The 18,227-nt window shown below is 41.0% G+C and overlaps 1 protein-coding gene across 2 annotated transcripts in view; it reads left to right on the top strand.

The window, feature by feature from the left end:
• Positions 1-18,227, top strand: part of ripor2 (RHO family interacting cell polarization regulator 2) — a 57,032-nt gene that overhangs the window by 20,160 nt on the left and 18,645 nt on the right. For both annotated transcript variants that reach the window (XM_071501281.1, XM_071501282.1), the window contains exons 2-6: positions 11,750-11,870; positions 14,978-15,133; positions 15,751-15,829; positions 16,671-16,694; positions 17,081-17,134. In XM_071501281.1, coding sequence (XP_071357382.1) covers positions 11,750-11,870; positions 14,978-15,133; positions 15,751-15,829; positions 16,671-16,694; positions 17,081-17,134 — 434 coding nt within the window. The remainder of the gene's footprint in view (positions 1-11,749; positions 11,871-14,977; positions 15,134-15,750; positions 15,830-16,670; positions 16,695-17,080; positions 17,135-18,227) is intronic.

Below are 18,227 nucleotides of genomic sequence, written 5' to 3'. Positions count from 1 at the left end.
AAAATCTAAATAATTAACACTAATCGGTTGAGCTTTTAAGTAGCGAGTGAGCCCATGTCTGTGCGTGACTTTGGTGTATGGAGTGTTTAATTTCTAATCTAATGCCTCACAAGTGGTCGTGGTAGCAGAGCTTAAAAATGCATTTCATATTTTCTCAGTGGCCCCGCTCCCTGCTGAGTCTTTACTCCAAACAGCATGATAATCTCCACAGTTAGTTGAAATATTTAACTTTGAAGCCACAGTTTAGGGAGTAAAAGAACAATTGTGCCCTACAGTGGATTTCTCTGGCAGGGACAGGTAATTTTAGGAACATATGCCCCTTTTTTTTTGTCTTTTCCTTTTTTCTTGCTTCAATCTTTTTCCTCTGCAGTGCGTTTTTCTTTTCATTCAACCGCTCAGTAAATTGTTATTCAGTTGTTAACAGTATGGTAATGGTTTAGTCAGGGCTGGAGGAGGAATGAGTGGGACAGAAATCCACCATGACTTCTGTGTGTAAATTACACCCACAGTGTTTAATGCATTGCTGGTGAGGGAGAGAGAGCATTTGTGATTGTACTATGAAATGAATATAACCAGAAGGCAATAGAAACAAAAGACATGAAGCACAGATAGATGTAGACCATTGTACGTTTATTTGGCTGCTGTCATGGAGAAATCATATACAATTGTAGTGTAAATTGCTGTTTTCTGAAATCAAATACATTATTAAGTACAGTTTTTCATACACTTAATGTACTTTAAACCTCTCAAATCTCTCAAATATACACAGCCATGTCTTTATTTCTGAAAATCTTGGCCTATGATTCAGTAATTAGTTATTACCCAGTCACTAAATACAACTGTGGCCTCAAGCCCAGGAGCACACCGGCCAGTCCTGCCACCTCCCCAGCTGATGCATCGCAGTCATGAATTGTGACAAACCCTGTAGCTGGCTGTTTTCCCATGGCTGCCTAATTCACACATAGCTGTACAGCACTCTCAGCTCGTATTATCACAGTAGCTGCTATAAGAGAAAAGAATGTTGTCTTTTCCCGCTAAAAATAACAAATGGAGCTGAAATAACCGGCGTAATCCTGTTTGTATGGTAACTGCATTCCAGCGCAGCAGCATAGGTGGTCACTTTCAATCAGAGTCACGCATAATGGGCAAATGAAAGAAGTAGAGCAAGTGCGAAACTGGTTCTCATGCTGACCCAAATTAAGAGAATACAAATATATCAGTCGTACATGTATTAGTGAAATTTGCGTGGCTCATTATGAAAGAGAAAAAATGGAAAATTAATGAATGGGAGTGGGGATAAGAGAACATTCTTTCAATTACTGAAGCAAAATTCACCCTGAAGTACCTGAATAGTTAACCCTATCTGGTTGAAAGTTGATTTCTCTGACCACACATTACCATTGCGACAGAGGCTGTGAGACTTTCATCAGGTTTAGGTGAGTCTGCCTCCAGCTCATGGTGGTCATACAAGCTCAGCAGCAAAGGCTTTCAGAAAGTGGGATCTATATCTGCTGGAAATCCCTGCAGACAAAACTACTGTGTTCAAGTGCGGCTTTCAGTATTTTGGTGTCACTGCCTGGGATCAGTTCGACTAATCTGCCTGAGAACAAACTAAACTGAAATCTGGACATTAGTGTATGTGATTGAGCAGGCTGTGTTTGCGACTGCTGTTGTGATGTGATTTTATGTTTATCATTTCTTCATAAGCTCTGCAGAGCATTATTGATTCTGAGGATCATCCTGGCGAGATCAAGTAAAGTGACTTGTATTGAAATGGTGTCAGGGCATCATGATGTCCCACTTTGGCGCTCTGCATGACAAATCTTCATCTGAGGGTCAACAAGGCCGTGGCTGTGCAGCAGTGTCAGATTTTCTGGTGATGGTGTGGTCACGGCACCACTTGATTTGGCTGCAGCACTTAGTAACTGTTGTCAGTGTGTGGACACCAAGTCAGCAAGAGACGCATCATGTGCTTCTGGTTTAAGCCCCTGTCTCCCTGCTGCTGCCACTGCTGCTTTTTACTCTACTGCCTAATAATGTATAAATGTCATAAAAATCATCTTTCAGTCCATTAATCTGGATTGTGCATTTACTGGTGTGGCTTACAGTTCTCACAAGTGATTACACGCTGCTCTCCACTGCTGAAATGTCAGCGGCAGCTGCCTGAATGTAACTTCAGTCCAGACACGCCTCAGTTCATCTGGTCATCTGTACATTCAAATGCCACTCCGTATCCTGGCCTTAATTTTTCCTGCATGCTCTGCCCCACGAGGACACTGATGACCTATAATTAGAATAGAGTGACTGTAAATGCACGTTAATGATATGTGGGGAAATCTGAACACGCTCACCCACACACTGGGGTGCAGAGAGCTGTAGGCGTCTTTGAACAGTGGGGAAAAGTCAGTGAGGTGGAGAGAAATGACCTTTGGTTCTTGTTCAATATAATGGCTCAAAAGAAGAATATGAAGAGAAGACCTACTAATCACCTGTATGGATTGATACATAAATGAAACCTCTACAAGCCCACATCAGAGAAGTAGGTGTCATATGTAATGTTTGCATGTGTGTATTTCTACAGCTTGTTGGAAATATTTCAGACTTGTCTCGACTTTCATGTGATGGAGCTGGCACTGGCCTCCCCACACACACACACACACACACACACACACACACACACACACACACACACAGCAGACTCCTTTGTTTGATTCCCACACTTTGGCACTCGCAGCAGTCACGTCCCCACTGCAGCACATCCAGTTTCCTGTCTGTCTGGTAATAAACAGTTTAACTAGATCAGATGATTTTGGTTAATTCTGTTTCTAGTCTAGACCAGTGTAATGTTGCCCTGATAAAGCTTTGGTTGTTGTTTTTTAGTAAATTCACCGTGGGAGGATGCCTGAGATCAGAAGAGTCTGATGATTTGGGTCAGGGTGTCAGGCAGCTTGATTGTTTTTGGTCAGATAAGGTCCTCATATGCAGGGAGCTCAGTCAAGCAGAAGAAAACAAAAAATAGTTCTTACCTTGTTTGACTATGGCCTTGGTGGAGGTCTGTGCTGTTTGAATGCCATTCTAGTTTTACAATGTAATGAAAAAAACATTTTTTCTGTTTGTACAAAACACTAACATGTAAAATGATTACTCATCATTTATTATTGATGAGAAAATACTTTTATACAAAAGTTATACTAAAAGTCAAACAGAGAATGTATTTTTGTCACAACAAACTTCGTTGCGTGACAAACCGCTCACGACTGTATGGAGCAATGAATAGTCCCAGTTCCTTTAGAAGCAAACATCAAATCTGTGTCCAGATTTGCTACTGTTTTTTTTTTTTTTAATCTGTTTCAGGTCACACAAGCTGACTTGTAAAATGTGTCATCAGTTACTTTGTCTTCGCCATGTGTCAGGTTGATGTTTTCGTCAAACGTTTGTATTCCTTCAGGAATTTTCCACCACTGTGAGCTTACAAAGGGATGATTGTATAGAGGCATTGTTCACATCTTTAGAGATGACTATTGACCAAGCCATTGATTCTTTTTGTACCTGAGGTGTCCTCGCCGCATACCAGCATCACACAGGATGTGTTGAAATTTGTATGCTACCCATTGTTTCTTTTGTGTGTTTTGTCTGCGTGATGGGATTCCTGGAAACACAAGCTGGTAACTCTGAAACTTAGTCAGAGTGTAAAAATGTTATTTATCATCCTACAGGTGACGGAGTAGAGGTGACTTCAGCCATAACAGGGTCTCTATTCTCAGGTTCAAAGCTTCTGGTGAATTCCTGACTGTCACCACAACATGTTATTTATAACATCTCCTCTGTGTATGTGTATGTACATGCCGATATGTTTTACCGCCTGGTAACCAGTCGGAGATTAGGTTACACTTGTAAAGGCTGGGGGAGACTTTAAATTCACTTGTTTACATGTATGAATTTCACATAGACTTTGTTTGACCCTTAAACCTGCTGAACCGATTCCTCAGCCTCTCGGAGGCAGCGGGAATAAAGTATAAGCACAACACTGATGCACTATTATGTTTTAGGTTGATTTAGCTTACATGTTAGCAAACAGTTGCTCTTAATCGCATCTGTCTTATACGGAGCAACATAAGCTTTCATTTGAAGTTGTATTCCTGGCTGACTGATGAATGAAAGTTCAATCTACGCTCTCCTTTTAGCTTCTGGTATTAACTGTGTGGACCAGATATTTGCTACTTGTCTGTTCTTTGCTGCAAAGTGAGAAGTTTTATCAGTGAAAACAGATGCCTGCTGCAGCTAAAAACGGTGAGAGCAGTGAAAGTGAACCAAAACAGGAAAGTTGCAGTGAACTTGAGAGAGGTTCAAGCGCCATGTGGAGCTGAGAGGGACTGCAGAGTCAGGTGGTTATTCTCTGTGGGTTCATCACTACAAGTGACACCTTTCATAAACATGCAGTCATTTGATATACTGTGAATATGTAAATATGATTATAGCAGCTTTAATTGTTTCCTCCACCTCACATAATGTTCGTGTCATAGTGTTTGTCTTTGTGTTTTAAGTAACTCTTCATTTCTCCAAACCTATCTCCAGGTTTGTCAGTCAGCAGTGAAAATTGAACTATTCTTATTGTTAAAGGTGTTTCATCACCACATGCTCACCGATGATATTAACATTTTTCTGTTGTGCACTGTCATCCTAGAACAGTTTCCTCCCTGTCTTTTTAGCGCTTTTGAGAAGCCTCTTAGTGAAGATGAATAACTCCTTCCCCAGGAGGAACTTGCACTTTTCCTCTGCACTGAGGATAATGAGGCTCTCTGTTCCTGAAGTCGTTTTGCCTTGTTAAAGTATAAATGTCCACATCCTGAATTCAGTTAAGAAGCAATGTCATAATCTCTCTGCTGTATACTACTGTAGATTCACACATGCATGTACGCTGCTCCGGCGTCACCTCTCATAAACATGACTGTGCGTGTGATTACGCTCCTCCTTGTCGGTGTCACATAATTCATCTGCATTTGGATTAGAAACATGTTTTTTTCCAAAATGGTGAACAGGTTAATGGGATGTGATGAGAACGGGATTAAAACACGCTGCCTTTCATCTCAACACGAATCTCATGCATGCGTGGAATTACGTTGAAAGTTCAGGATGTCTTACTGTGAGTCTTAAATCTTCACTTGTTCATTCTGAGGGAATATTTGAGGGAACTTTTCATTCGCATGCAGCCACTTTGTAGTGCAACATGAGCGTGCCTAATAGCCCGTAGTTTCTTTTTGACTGTGGTTGAGACACTTAAGAGATTGATGCTTAAGTAACAAAGCCAGGCAGTGTCAGGTGTCTCACCTTCTCGTTTTCAGTTTCAAACGGGAGTATACAGGAAAGAAAAAGACAGAAGAATGTTGTATGTTTTGGCTGAGGGATGGCAGCCAGTTTTAGCCCAGTTTGGAGCTCTACCAGCAGTTGTCCTCATCATTGAACCAGTTCACGCAAGCATGGGCACAAGAGTGTGTAGCACTAAGGATAACTGATCAGCTTTCAGGCACGCGCTTGCAACCTGCAGGGTGTGTTGGAACGTGTTAGTCTATTTCCAGTCAAATGTAGCAGTACATGATCACTTTGATCTCTAGGATTTGTTCTGTTTCAACAGAACCCTGCTTGTTTGTGTCTTGCATTTTTTCACACTCTCGCTCTTGCATTTCTCCTTTGCAAAGAAGCTCTCATCATCTGCGGCCCGCTTTATTCTATAATTTGTTCCTATTTTTATCTGCACTTCCTGTCGTAAAAACAAATAGATGAAAATAGAAAGATTAAGGACGCTTGTGAATAAGTTGTGGACACATTTTGCATCTGCAAAAGATCTGAATATAGCTTCTTTTTTTTTTCCAAAAGAAGGATTGGTGCTTTAAAAGTCTCAGCCCTGTAACACGAGGGCGTGTGTCCTACTTCTTGGCAGTTGGCTCATAACCGTTGTTTTACGTAAGACACTTACTTGTCTGCTGTTGCCATGGTGAGGCTAATTTATACAGGCATCAAGAATTAGGCTCCTGTTGTTAACATGCACTGTGGGCTAACGCTGGGTTTTTCACATAAATACGCACTAGGAAAGAAACACACACACTCAGAGGATTATTCATGAGTAAAGAGTGTGTGTGTGTGTGTGTGTGTGTGTGTGTGTGTGTGTGTGGTGAGACTCCTGTATAAAAGAGGAGAGTGAAGTGGGCACAATGAGAAAAGTGTCAGTGTGTGTTTGTTGCAGAAGCACTCAGCAGCAGACAAGAAGCTCAGAATGACTGATGTGATCATCAGTGAGAAGAACCCAGAGATGCTGCAGTGCAAGTTTGCAAACTACAAACTTAGTAAAGAAAATCCAAAAGAGCTAATGGCTTTAACACGGATTTACCTCATCGGTGTCCTGCAAGGGAAAAAAAGTGCCTCTCACATGTTTTATAATAAATATACAATTGTATGAAAAAATGATGAGAAAGTAAGGATGAGAGTGAGAAGTAGAGCGAGTGTGGTGAACAGACCAAACAACATTAGGAAAAGAATAAGAAGGCGCCTCACACTGTCGCTGAAGAGAAGAAATGTTTGGAGAATTCAATTCACACACGAGTCACATGGATATAGACCCTGAAATATAAATGGATGACTCACCTCTTGTGTCAGTCTTTGGGAGATGTGCGAATCTGTGTCTGCAGAGGAAAGAGAGGGTAAAGCTGCATGATGGTGATGTGTGTCCAGTCAGTGTCTTTCAGGGAGACTCCACATGCACCGTTACAAGCTGCAAATCAAGGGTTATGTGAGGATGGAGACAGGTAAAGCTGTCAGGAGGTTCATTTTTGATAGCTTCTCTGCTTGTACTGTTGTAGAAACTAAACCATGGAGAAGAGCTGAACACAACCGTCCTTGGGCCTTCTGCAAAGCAAAGTGAAAAACTGAGTAAAGCTTGTTTTTCAAACCCCCACGTTTCTTTATCCTTCACTTCTGTTGTTAGTTTTGTCAAGTTCTGATTTCATCATTGCAACAATTTTTAAGTATAAAAATGGTGATTACAACTAAAGCCTTATAGTGGGGCAGCTTCCCTCCACAATATCCATTATGAACATTCATGCAAACATAACTTAAAGCTTTCAATGTCTCCATTTTTAAATAAATTCCTCCTGAAATGTGTAATTTTTTTTTTTTTCTCAAACTAAATTTCATGAAGCATTGTCACATCCACAGCTTATATAGCCAATAGAGGTGGTGACACAGGTTTTCAGGGGTGGGACTAAATCATTAATGCGCATGGACCTCGGAGCAGTTGTGGTAAAGTGATATTACATGAGTTGTTCTGCTCTCTCAGGCCAGTCCCCCTTCACTAAGTTGTGTTCGTTGTTGGTGGCACGAAGTAGTGCAGAGTTGTTTTATGATTCAGTGGTTGCTCTCAGCTCTTTGTGAGTGTGTGTGTTGTGTGTGTGTGTGTGTGTGTGTGTGTGTGTGTGTGTGGTGGAGGGCATTGATTTAAATGCGAAGTTTGTTTTGAAGGGGCTTGCTGAGGCTGGGAAAGGTTTTGGGGAACAAACAGAAGTTTGGGTGTGAGTGTGAACATTTAGCATGCTACTCATGCTAAAGTGTCTACTGCAAGAACACAAAGAGAGTAAAAACAGGATGTATTTTCTTTCACTTTAAGGAAATGGCAAATATTTTTCTCTTAAAACACTATAAGAGAAGAAAATAAGAATAAACTAACATGTATTTTCATTATTAGTTTATCTGTAGATTATTCAAGACAAAAACTGCCCATGTTTATTTAATCTGTTTGTGGCAGCTTGATAAGCTTCCACAACTTGGATACAGATGCTGCAGATGTTTTGCTCATGAAGCCATGTTGTGTTGGAGAAAATAGACAAGATGGTTATGTTTTTATTAAATGCCATATTTATCCAGCAGTGGGTGAGTGAAGTCCAGTGGGTCTTTGAAAATGAATGTAGGACAAACACTGAATGAATTTCATTCACCACTTTACACTCAGTGTTAGATTTCAGTGAGCACACTGTGTAACTGAGGTAAATATGAAGCTATTTTCTGCATGTACTCTCATGACAGTACTCAGTGTTATTCCCTCGAGTCCTCATCATGGGCAGAACTCACTGCTTGTACCATTTGGGAACATCAAGGCATTGAAGAGACGAGAAGCTGAAAAGCTTATACCATCTGGTATCATTGTGTACAGTTTTTAGTTCTCAAGTGTCCGCATCTTCTTGTTCTTTATCATTTAGCCTTGTCTGAATCTTCAGGAAATGGTGGGGAAGTGTGAGGAACAGTGCCGCTGCTCTGTGATTACCCAGGCAACATTAGGTAACAAAATGTACCATCATTTGCCTCCCACTGCTCTTCTTTTAGGAGAGTGAGTCAGAAAGTCAGAGAGACAAACAAGGAGAGGCAGAAAACTGTGCTGTTGCACATCCAGAGAACAGAATGGACTAAAATGCTTCACTGCATTAGAACAAATCGCTTCTCTCCTGCAGGGTATTTTGCCTGTCAGTCATGATGAGGGCAAGGCGATAAGGCAATATTAGTAATTACTGTCTTTCGGCAGAATGATATCATAGTGATATGACCACAAATTTCTGCTGTCTGTAGATTAATATTTCAGAGCAAGTTGCAGCTAAAAAACCAACAATTACTCAGGTTTTTGTTAAGTTTCAGTCCTTTACAGTGCAACACTTAAAGCCTCTGATGGAAATCATAGATCAGATATGTGCTCTGTTGTACTCCGTTGAGTACAACTCTACAAGGTGAGACGTTAAAACACTTAAGTCAGTAAAAACAAATTTCAGCTCATCTTTAGTTTCCATGTAAACCTGCATGCACGGGTTTTTAGATATTTGGGTAAAGCACAGCAAGCTTTAAACGCAACATTTGACATTTTTTCACATCATAAAGTTGATAGGGCAAGTGTGTAAACAGTAACAGTCGCTTATTTACACATGTAGGAGGCACAGAGCAACATTAATATTCATTTGGAGTCATGCATCTGGCCATTTGACAAAAGTTACATACAACGCGCAATATTAACTTTTGTTTTAGCTCTGTTGTTGTCTCTAAAATCTCCTGAGGGACGTATCTTGCAATTGAGGTGCTGAATGCTCCACCATGTTCATGTCCGCTTTTCACTGCTGGGCAAGAAGTATACAGTCAGTTTATCTGAGCATTTTTTGCTGAAAACAGCTGTGTGTTTAAGCTTAAAACACAGTTGAGGAAAGCAGAGTTTGCGGGCCCCAAGAACCAAAACAATGAGCTAAAAGAGGCTTGTCAGTTTGTCGCTACCAGCAACAGGTTTCATATTACACATAGGAATCCATTGTTAAAATAAAAATAATTGATTTGTGCTGCTTTAATATTATTGGGACACTGATTTAACTTTTGGTAGCCTAAAATTGTAATGTTCTTATATATTGTCTTGTATATAAAACACCTGTCTGAACCAAACAAGATGTATGTTTGTCTATCTCTGAGTCACAGCTATCAGGGTCCTTGGTGTTGAAGTGAGCTAGCTGCTATTAATAGCCTGAACGGTATCAGTCTCACCAGTCTATTGTCCCCCCACTGCAAAACACGGATCTAGTCTTTCCTCGAGCCCCGTGTCCAGTCTTTGTGTTGCTCTCGGTCTGTCACAGACATCAAAGGGAGAGGATATCAGGTTGCTGGTTCAGTCGCTTGTACTACTGCAGTGTCTTTGGAGGGAAGTTGTGTGTGTGTGTGTGTGTGTGTGTGTGTGTGTGTGTGTGTGTGTGTGTGTGTGTGTTTGTGTGTGTTTGTGCATGCTTGCATTTGTATGACGACATGAGCCCAATCCAGGCCCCCCACACACACACACAGACATGGGGAAAAACAGGGCACGTGCAAACATAGGGCCCCACAAACAGAGTGACGCACACAAACAGACAAAAAAAAAAAGCAATGTTTTGCTTGTCACTCAGTTTGGCAAAGTTGTTCAACTGGTAGCGCTGCGGGATGTTTTCACTAGTTTGTGCGAGGAAGAGAAGCAGACACAGAGAAGAGCTGAATGCGGAGGCTTCACAGGCTGATTCCTCTGCTTGTTAGCAAAGTTTAATTTGATTTGACAAATCAGTTCCTCTCTGTCTCTCCTCCAGGCATTTCTGTGTTACCATACTTTTCCTTGAGCTTAGTTGCGATACAGATTAACAAGGCAGAAATGACATTTCTCTGGCTCGCTGCTGCTTTTACAGTCATCACACTGTCAACATCGAGGTCAGCATGTTGGTCAGTTGAGCCAATGCTTATCTCTGTATTTGCCTATTTGCTTATAAAGCTTATCTCTAAAGTCAGTTCCTGAGTGATAGTCCCATTGCCAAAAAGTCCTCCCTCCAGGGCAGTACTTTCTGATGGCCCTGGAACTATCAGGGCAGTTTCCCATGGGGAAAACTGCAATCGAGAGAGCAAGTGAGTGAACAAGCTGATTGTTTCATCAAGGTTAGATATTGAATTAGAAATAAAACAACCACGAAATACATCTTTTCAACCAAAAGGGTGCAGGAACTATGGAACCAGAGAAACTAACTACTATAGGAACTAAAAGTCCACACTTGCTGAGGGTTGTTAGCAAAATGAGAATCTCATCTTATGGGTAAATAAAACTTGCCATTTATTCTTTATTTATTTATTATTTATTAATTGCTATAATTTAGTCCTACTTTTTGGTTAAAAGTCAGTGGAATGAGAGAAACAAGTAAAATGTTTTAGCGTACTTTGTCTCATGGATGTAATAATCAGAATCTGAAGTATCTGCCAGTACGTTTGCTGACCCAATACCAGTGCTTTCTTTTTCCCAAATGAAAAATTAGTGTATCTCACTGCATGGAAACCATTGGGATGCCTTTTATTTAAGGTAACACAAGGCCTGAGATTGCTGTGGCACTAATGATACACTTGTGCCATGATCTGGACTAAATCTCATCATGCTGGTTGAGACTGTGATTGAGTTATCTCAGTGGATTCTTCTCTCTGGGCACCTGATCTCTGTTAAGTCATTATCTGACAGCTATAGATGGTGATTTCTGTGTCTATTTTCAGCCTGTTCCCCAAGTGCCCATCGTGAGTCATGTTGCATCTCTAGGTTTAAAAAAGGTTGAAATCTGACAGGCTGCTGCAGCTAAATATAGACACAGTGATAAAAGATGTCTTAACCGCAGGAGAGGCTGATTGGATAACTCAGCCATAGGACGGTGTGGATTGGCCTTCCTAAAAATTTATAACATGTAGAATTAGATTTCCAAATGGCAAAAATGGCCTTGTATGAAGTAACCTCTGCTTGTGACATATCTTTAGCTTTCAAGCAGCTGTCAGTCTGATGAAGTGCATTTTTAAAGGAGTCTAAATCTTAGCTCAGGTAGAAAATGTGCACAAAGAAATTGGAAGGAGTCCTGTGTTGTGACCCTTGTCTGAGATGGGGAAACATGAAACAGTCACACTAGAGGTATGTTTGCAGCTGAGTGGTGACAGGCAGGCAGGAGGAGTCATGTTAGCACAGGCTCTGAATGCCGCTTGTCCACATCGCACATGGCAAGCATCACCAACAGTGCCTACTTTGTGCTACACTGCACAATGCTCACTGTACTCCAGTTAACCTCTGTGTTGACATGGTCTTGGTGTTAATTCAGTTCACAAGGTCATGACCCTGATCCTTCACTTGTTGTCCAGGTATTGTCAGTAGATTTGTATGTAACTTTGTGTCTTTCTTTTTTTTTTTCCCCTCTAGGAGTGTCGTCCCACATCCCAGAGATCATGGCGGCTGGGACCCACTCCCCCGGAGGGCCCAATGGCATAATCCGGAGTCAGTCCTTTGCTGGCTTCAGCACGCTACAAGAACGGCGCTCACGGTAAGCAGAAATCTTCAAAGCAGTTAATTTGTAGTTAACTGATGTTACTCATTTCTGAAATAACAATTTAGGCCAATGGGTGATTGAGGGACCTTGTTCAAAAACACTGCAGCATGCACTGCATTTTCCACAAACAAGTACAAGGTATCATATACACTCAGGTACAGTACTGATTTGGAGTTGAAGCTCTTTAGAAATGAAGTTAATGATCACTAACATTAAATGAAATGAAATGTCATCAAATGAGTAGTTAACAGCAGATCAGGCATTAGAGAGTTGTTGTATCATTGGCATTATTAAAGGGCTATTCCACTGATTTAGTGCAGTACTCCTATAAAGTTAGGAGATGCGAGAAGCAGATTAAAAGAAAAAAAAAAAAAGGATTGAAATCAAAACAGCATATCCTGACTTTTAGTTCCCAGTATGGGTCCAGTTTCAAAAACACTGGATCCTACAAATCCCATCATTCAACTCGATAGTCTTTAATTAGACCATTCCTGCCTGATAAATGCACATCTTTCAAACTCCGCAACTCATTTCATGTCTCTGAATGAAACACTCAAAAATTGTGATGTCTCAAGTCCAATCTGAAATAACCCTGGTGACATCATTCATTATTTTCTCCTCTATAGCCACAGAAAATATAATTAAACTGTTTCCCGCATGAACAACCTTCATGATGTTCAGCAAGCCACAGCAAGTCTTAAGATCCTGTAAAGGAACTGAATTCTTAAGGGGTGATCATCACTCTATTGCATAACCACACAGCTAACTCAGTTTCCTGATAGTTGTTTTCATTCACGGCCACAAGTTGCTGGTGAGAAGTTGGAGATCGATAAAGTTCGTATGAGATAAGAATTTTATCTGTGTCCCCTCCCTCTTTGACTTCCTGTGTGACAACTCACACTGTCAGACAAAGCCCTCTCACATTCACATCCTGGAAATATCTCTTAGGATCTCAGACTTTCAGCTGTCTGCGCCTGGTCCTCCTCAGCAGCTCTGGTCCTGCTGTGAGACCCTATTTGAAGACACTGCTACCCTCTTTCCAGACACTGAACGGTGTAATTGGTTGGAATGACTCAGGGTGTGGGGGCGACTGACAGCGACTGTGAAGTTACTATGCTGATAATGAGCGAGGTTTAACGCTGCAGAGATGCAGCCTCTGAGGCCACTTGAGTGTGTCAGTGTATGTGTGTGTTACGAGCAACGACCTTCCATGTGTGTATCCATGTGCATGTTTCATATGCATTTACGCATGCATGCATACTGCAGACTTTGCAGTCTGTGTGCAAGGCTGCAAATCCCACAATTATAAGTCAGTTTGGGATTGTGTTAGTGTATATGCATATGTGTGTTTCTGTGTGTGTCCCTGCCAAGAGACACTACCGCACCACAGCTTGCGTGACCCCAAGGCTACGCAGCGCTCTCATTCAGTGTTGGCCTACATTTGTGGCAGCTTAGCTTAACTTGTGCTGCGTTTCCTGGCGTGCAGCAAGCCGTGGCACGTTCCAACTTGTCGAGCGCTGGAATTGGTTGTCACCATAACCCTGAGATGACTCTGGGATCGTTTCACTAAGTCTGGAGAAAATGTCATTTGTCAGCTGAATCTGTAATGGTTTTAAGAGCTGAAATGTGCATGAGCGGGTAAGATGATTGTGACCTAAAATGGAAATGATGGGAAGAGAAAAAGCCGTGTGAGGTGACTGTACTCTACAGAAACAGAAAAAGTAAGCCTTAGACAGCTTTGAAACCATTAATGGAGTTCTCAGTCAACAATATTGATCATGTTTGGCATTTTTTCTTAATGAATCACTAAAAATGATTTAAACACTTGCTGATTTTTGCACTGTTTGTCAGTCAAAACATGCTATTTAAAGATTTCACCTTGTGTGCTCTGGGAAACGGCAGTGGGCACTGTGCACTGTTTGCTATTGTTCACTATGAGCAGTATTTCACCATTCGGCCCAAACATCAGGACATTGATAAATGATCATTGGGTACATCAGGTTTGCACATTTGTAGAGCTGCCGCAAATAGCTGGATAATCACTTAGTTCAACAGAAAATGAATCTTAAAATAAATAATTTTGATAACAGATTAATGGTTAAAATCCTTTTTCCAATCAAAAATACCATTTGATGACACCTTGGTGTTTTCTGATGTTTTACAATTTATAAAGGTTAATTGATTAAAAAATAATCAGAAGATTAATTGATAATGAAAATCATTATTAGTTGCGGTCCTACACTTTTGTACGTGAACGTTGCCTCTTATTTACATATGTCAACTAATGATCTCTATTTAACCCACATTTGTTGGCCTTCCCCCTGTTGGTCAACTGCTGAAGGACTGGAGAACACTTGAATGTCATTAATTGCTGAGAGTGATCGCCTCAGTGTGTGTGTGTTTGCGAGTTCACTCCAGCAGAAGATGAATGGCAGTGTCACACAGGTCAAACACAGAAAGTGGGGGGTTGGGGGAGGCACATGTTTGCATGCGGTTGCATATATTTGTGCATGCTTGTGATTTAGCACAGCCCTGTGACTGATGAAGAGGTTCACCGCTGAGATTATGCTGGGAGTTAGTGTAACTGCATAAAACAAAGGCTGAAAGTGTCAGTCCTGTATGACTGAGTTATCTTGGTGTGAACAGACCCAATGAGCCCTCTCCATCTGTCAAATGAGATAAATTCATGCTGCGACTGGCCCAAGGGCATGTTCAGGATATTGTAAAATAATACATCTAACGCTGTATTTATTATAGGCAGCCTGCAGGCCTGGTTACATGAAATACATTGGAAATACTGTGGTAAATATTTAATGGGAGATGTGATGTTGCCTGAGTCAGTAGCTGTGTGCGCCTTTTAGTCCAAAGTAGATGTTTGGGCCAAGATGGTCCTCCTTTCTTCTGCTTGTGCTATGAGATTATTGAAAATGTCTTGAAGCACATTGTTTAAAGTCATCGCACAGCAGGCAGCAAATTATCTTGCTCGCTGAAAAAAAAAACAAAAAAACAAACAAGCCCTTTATAGACCCTCCATTGGACTTATTATTGTGTGTGTGTGTGTGTGTGTGTGTGTGTGTGTGTGTTTGTTTGTGTTTGTGCAGGTGTAACTCTTTCATGGGGAACTCAGCGGTGCAGAAGAAGCCTCAGTCCAAGCCCAAGAAGCCTCACCTGTCAGGACACAAGGGAGGCAGCAGCTCCAGAGAGCCGCAGCCCAAAAGACTGGAGGAGGTTTACACCGCGCTCAAACAAGGCCTGGAGTGAGTAACTTACACTGTGTGCACACGCTCTCCAATTCATAAACTCATCAAATGTTGTAGAGCAATTATTTCCTTTTAAAGCCAGCAAGAGGATCTGTGAGTAAACAGTTTCAATCTGTATATGTTAATAATTTGTTACTGTAATGGGAACATTTACAGACGGTTGACATTTTCTGCTCCATATATTTACACAACTGCACAAATGTTTAGATACAAATGTATTTATATTGCTGTCATTATATACCGGTTATTTTCATTATCTTCCAGTGCACTTGCTTTGCTGAATTCTATTACTTTAAGAGCTGAAACATCAGAAAATTAATTGGCTATTATTTTAATGATTGATTGATTGTTTCAGTGTTTTTCCCCAAAAAAGATGCTAAAAGTTTGCTGGTTCCATTTTCTTAAATGTGAGGATTTCATGTGTTTCTTCAACTTATATGGCTGTTCTGGCTGTTAGTTGAATATACTTCAGTATGTTGAGCAGGACTAAGTTATTTTAGGCATTTTTCATTATATTCTGACATGCTATTTACCAAATAAATAATTGATTAATCAAGAAAGATTAATCAATTAGAAATGAGGACCCTAAGTGTTTTCTTTTTTCTGCCCTGTAGTGAGTATCTGGAAGTTCATCAAACAGAGCTGGACAAACTCATGTCTCTGATGAAGGACATGAAGAGGAACTCTCGCCTGGTGAGAAACTACAGCACATTCATTTACATCTACTGTGCATTTACATTTACGTCATCTGTTTGAGGCTTTCAGGCATTTCTGTATTCTTCTAATAGGATATATTGGAAGTGTCAGAAAAATCCTAGTTTCTCAGTTATAATTACTACTGTTGACTTGAACAGTTAGAAACTTGTAATTATGGCCCGATATGATAAGTTCTACCTTGTTCTCCTCTCAAGGACAAGGACTCCTACAGTCATCATGCAATTGTCCCAACTCAAGGAGAAAAGTTACACATGCAAGCGATTAATAACTGCTACAGGAATATTAAAATCAGTGTTCGATCCATCGTGTATATCCACCGTATTTCTCATGAGTGTCTGTGTTTGAAATTATGCTATGTTTCAAATGATAATACAGCACATGCAGTCATAGTACATCAAGGTCAGTGTCATTAATTCACACATGGCAAACACATTTTAATTTGCTACAATGCACGCGCGCGTACACATCATTTATTATTGCACAATTTAAAATTCACAGAAAATGACAACGAAAACAAATAGCATACAGCGCAGGGAGAGGCCAAAAAGCCAAAAAGGCCAAAAAATGGGCTTATTCAAAGCCTCCGCCTAAGTAAAGCTGAAATATCTCAAAATTATAAAAATATGAACATACAAGAAAATAATATGACTACATAAGAATGATGTGCAATTAATGAATTCAAAATATACAATAAAACATTTCTTAATGCCAGCAGCCTGCTTTGCACTACATAAGCAGCCTGAGCTGTACTGTCCCTCTGTACTAACTGTGTGATTGTGTGTGTTTTTGTGTCTGCGTGTGTGTTTTTTCTCTCCAGGGAGTGCTGTATGATCTTGACAAGGTAAGTTGATGGAGGGGAGGGTCTACTGTAACAACCACTCCAAGTTTGGTGTGTGTTGAGGAATCTTTGATGTAACAAAAAAAAAGAGTTGAAAGGAGGGATAAAAAAAAAAAATTAAAAAAAAGCAGCTGAAGGCAGAATAAAGAAGGGAGGGAGGACAGAGTAGAGAAGTGAAGTGCTGAAGGGATTGAGAAATAATGCAGGAAAAATGGGAGAGTGGGAAATGGTTGATGGGCCAGCAGGAGAGACAGGATTGCGATATTGAGTGTGCCTCAGTATGTCCTGTGGTATGGACATAAAAACCTTTATTTTTACAGCTGTAAACCACATGTAGCCACATCCTGATGAACAGCAGTAAATCTTGCGCTGTCTCTGTCTTTTTGCAGCAAATCAAAACCATCGAGAGGTACATGAGACGTCTGGAGTTTCACATGAGCAAGGTAGGCAGTCATGTGTGATAACTAAATATTTTTAAGGGTTGTTATTATTTTGTCAGTCTCCGTATCAGAGACATTGTCTGAGTTCAGCACTGAGTCCTGAGTCTGATCTATTTCCTGCGTGTCTGTGCAGCACTTTGGAAAGCATAAGTGCTGTTAAGATGTTTCCTCTCAATACCCCCTTTCACAAAGCCTCTCGACATCTCTGGCTTCCTCAGTCAGTCACTCAAGAAGCACAATAGTGATGCGTGTTTCGACCTTTTTTAAAGCAATATCTTCTTTCTCCACTCTCATGCCTAAACAAGAGGCTACAGCCAGCAGCTAGTTAGCTTAGCATAAAGACTGGAGACCAGGGGAAACAGCTAGCCTGACTTTGTCCAAAGTTAATAAAACTATTACTATTTAACCTCTTGTTCTAATAAACTAGGGGTCTTTATTTACCTGCTGTGGTTTTGCTCTCTGCTGGTTTAATGTCTTTGAATAAAGTTGCGCTAAGACGCCTCACATCACTGACTTTTTTTTTTTACGTTAGCTCCGGGTAGGTTTTTTGCTGCCCGGTCAGGACGGCGTTCCTGCCCCTTTCAGGTTCATATATTCATATATTAGGGAAGTTTCCAGCAGGGTGAGTCAAAAACCTCCCCACCACGGAGACCAGGTAGGGAAACGTTTTCCCTATATCCTCTTTTGTAGTCTCCCCCAGGTTGCCATTAATCCCTTGCAAGGCTGCGAGGCTCTGTGACTTCTCTTCCATGTCCCCTTTTGTGGCTCTGTGACGGCCTTCCTCGCTGTGCGTCAACTCAGACGTGACAGCAGGCAATCAGAACGCACACACACTCCCAAACAGCAGCGCAGCACCAAAGGTAACCATGGTTACCCGAAGACAGAGCCTTTGAACTCCTGAGGAGCTCAGAGAAACCATCTATTGGGTGGTGTTAACCCTTTATGGTCACATACATCCCGACAGACAATAAAAACTCACCTTGAACTGTCCAAAGCCAAACACGTGTACACAACAATATGACAAACGACAAAGACACAGTCCTTGGACACATTCGTGGCTCACAAGTGTTTCAGGAGGGTTGGAGGAAATGGTGAA

Source organism: Trachinotus anak, unplaced genomic scaffold (genome assembly GCF_046630095.1).
Source record: "Trachinotus anak isolate AG129_WGS33_773 ecotype Australia unplaced genomic scaffold, CSIRO_AGI_Tana_v1 ptg000016l, whole genome shotgun sequence".
Lineage (NCBI taxonomy): Eukaryota > Metazoa > Chordata > Actinopteri > Carangiformes > Carangidae > Trachinotus > Trachinotus anak.
This window is presented reverse-complemented; position numbering and strand designations above follow the sequence as displayed.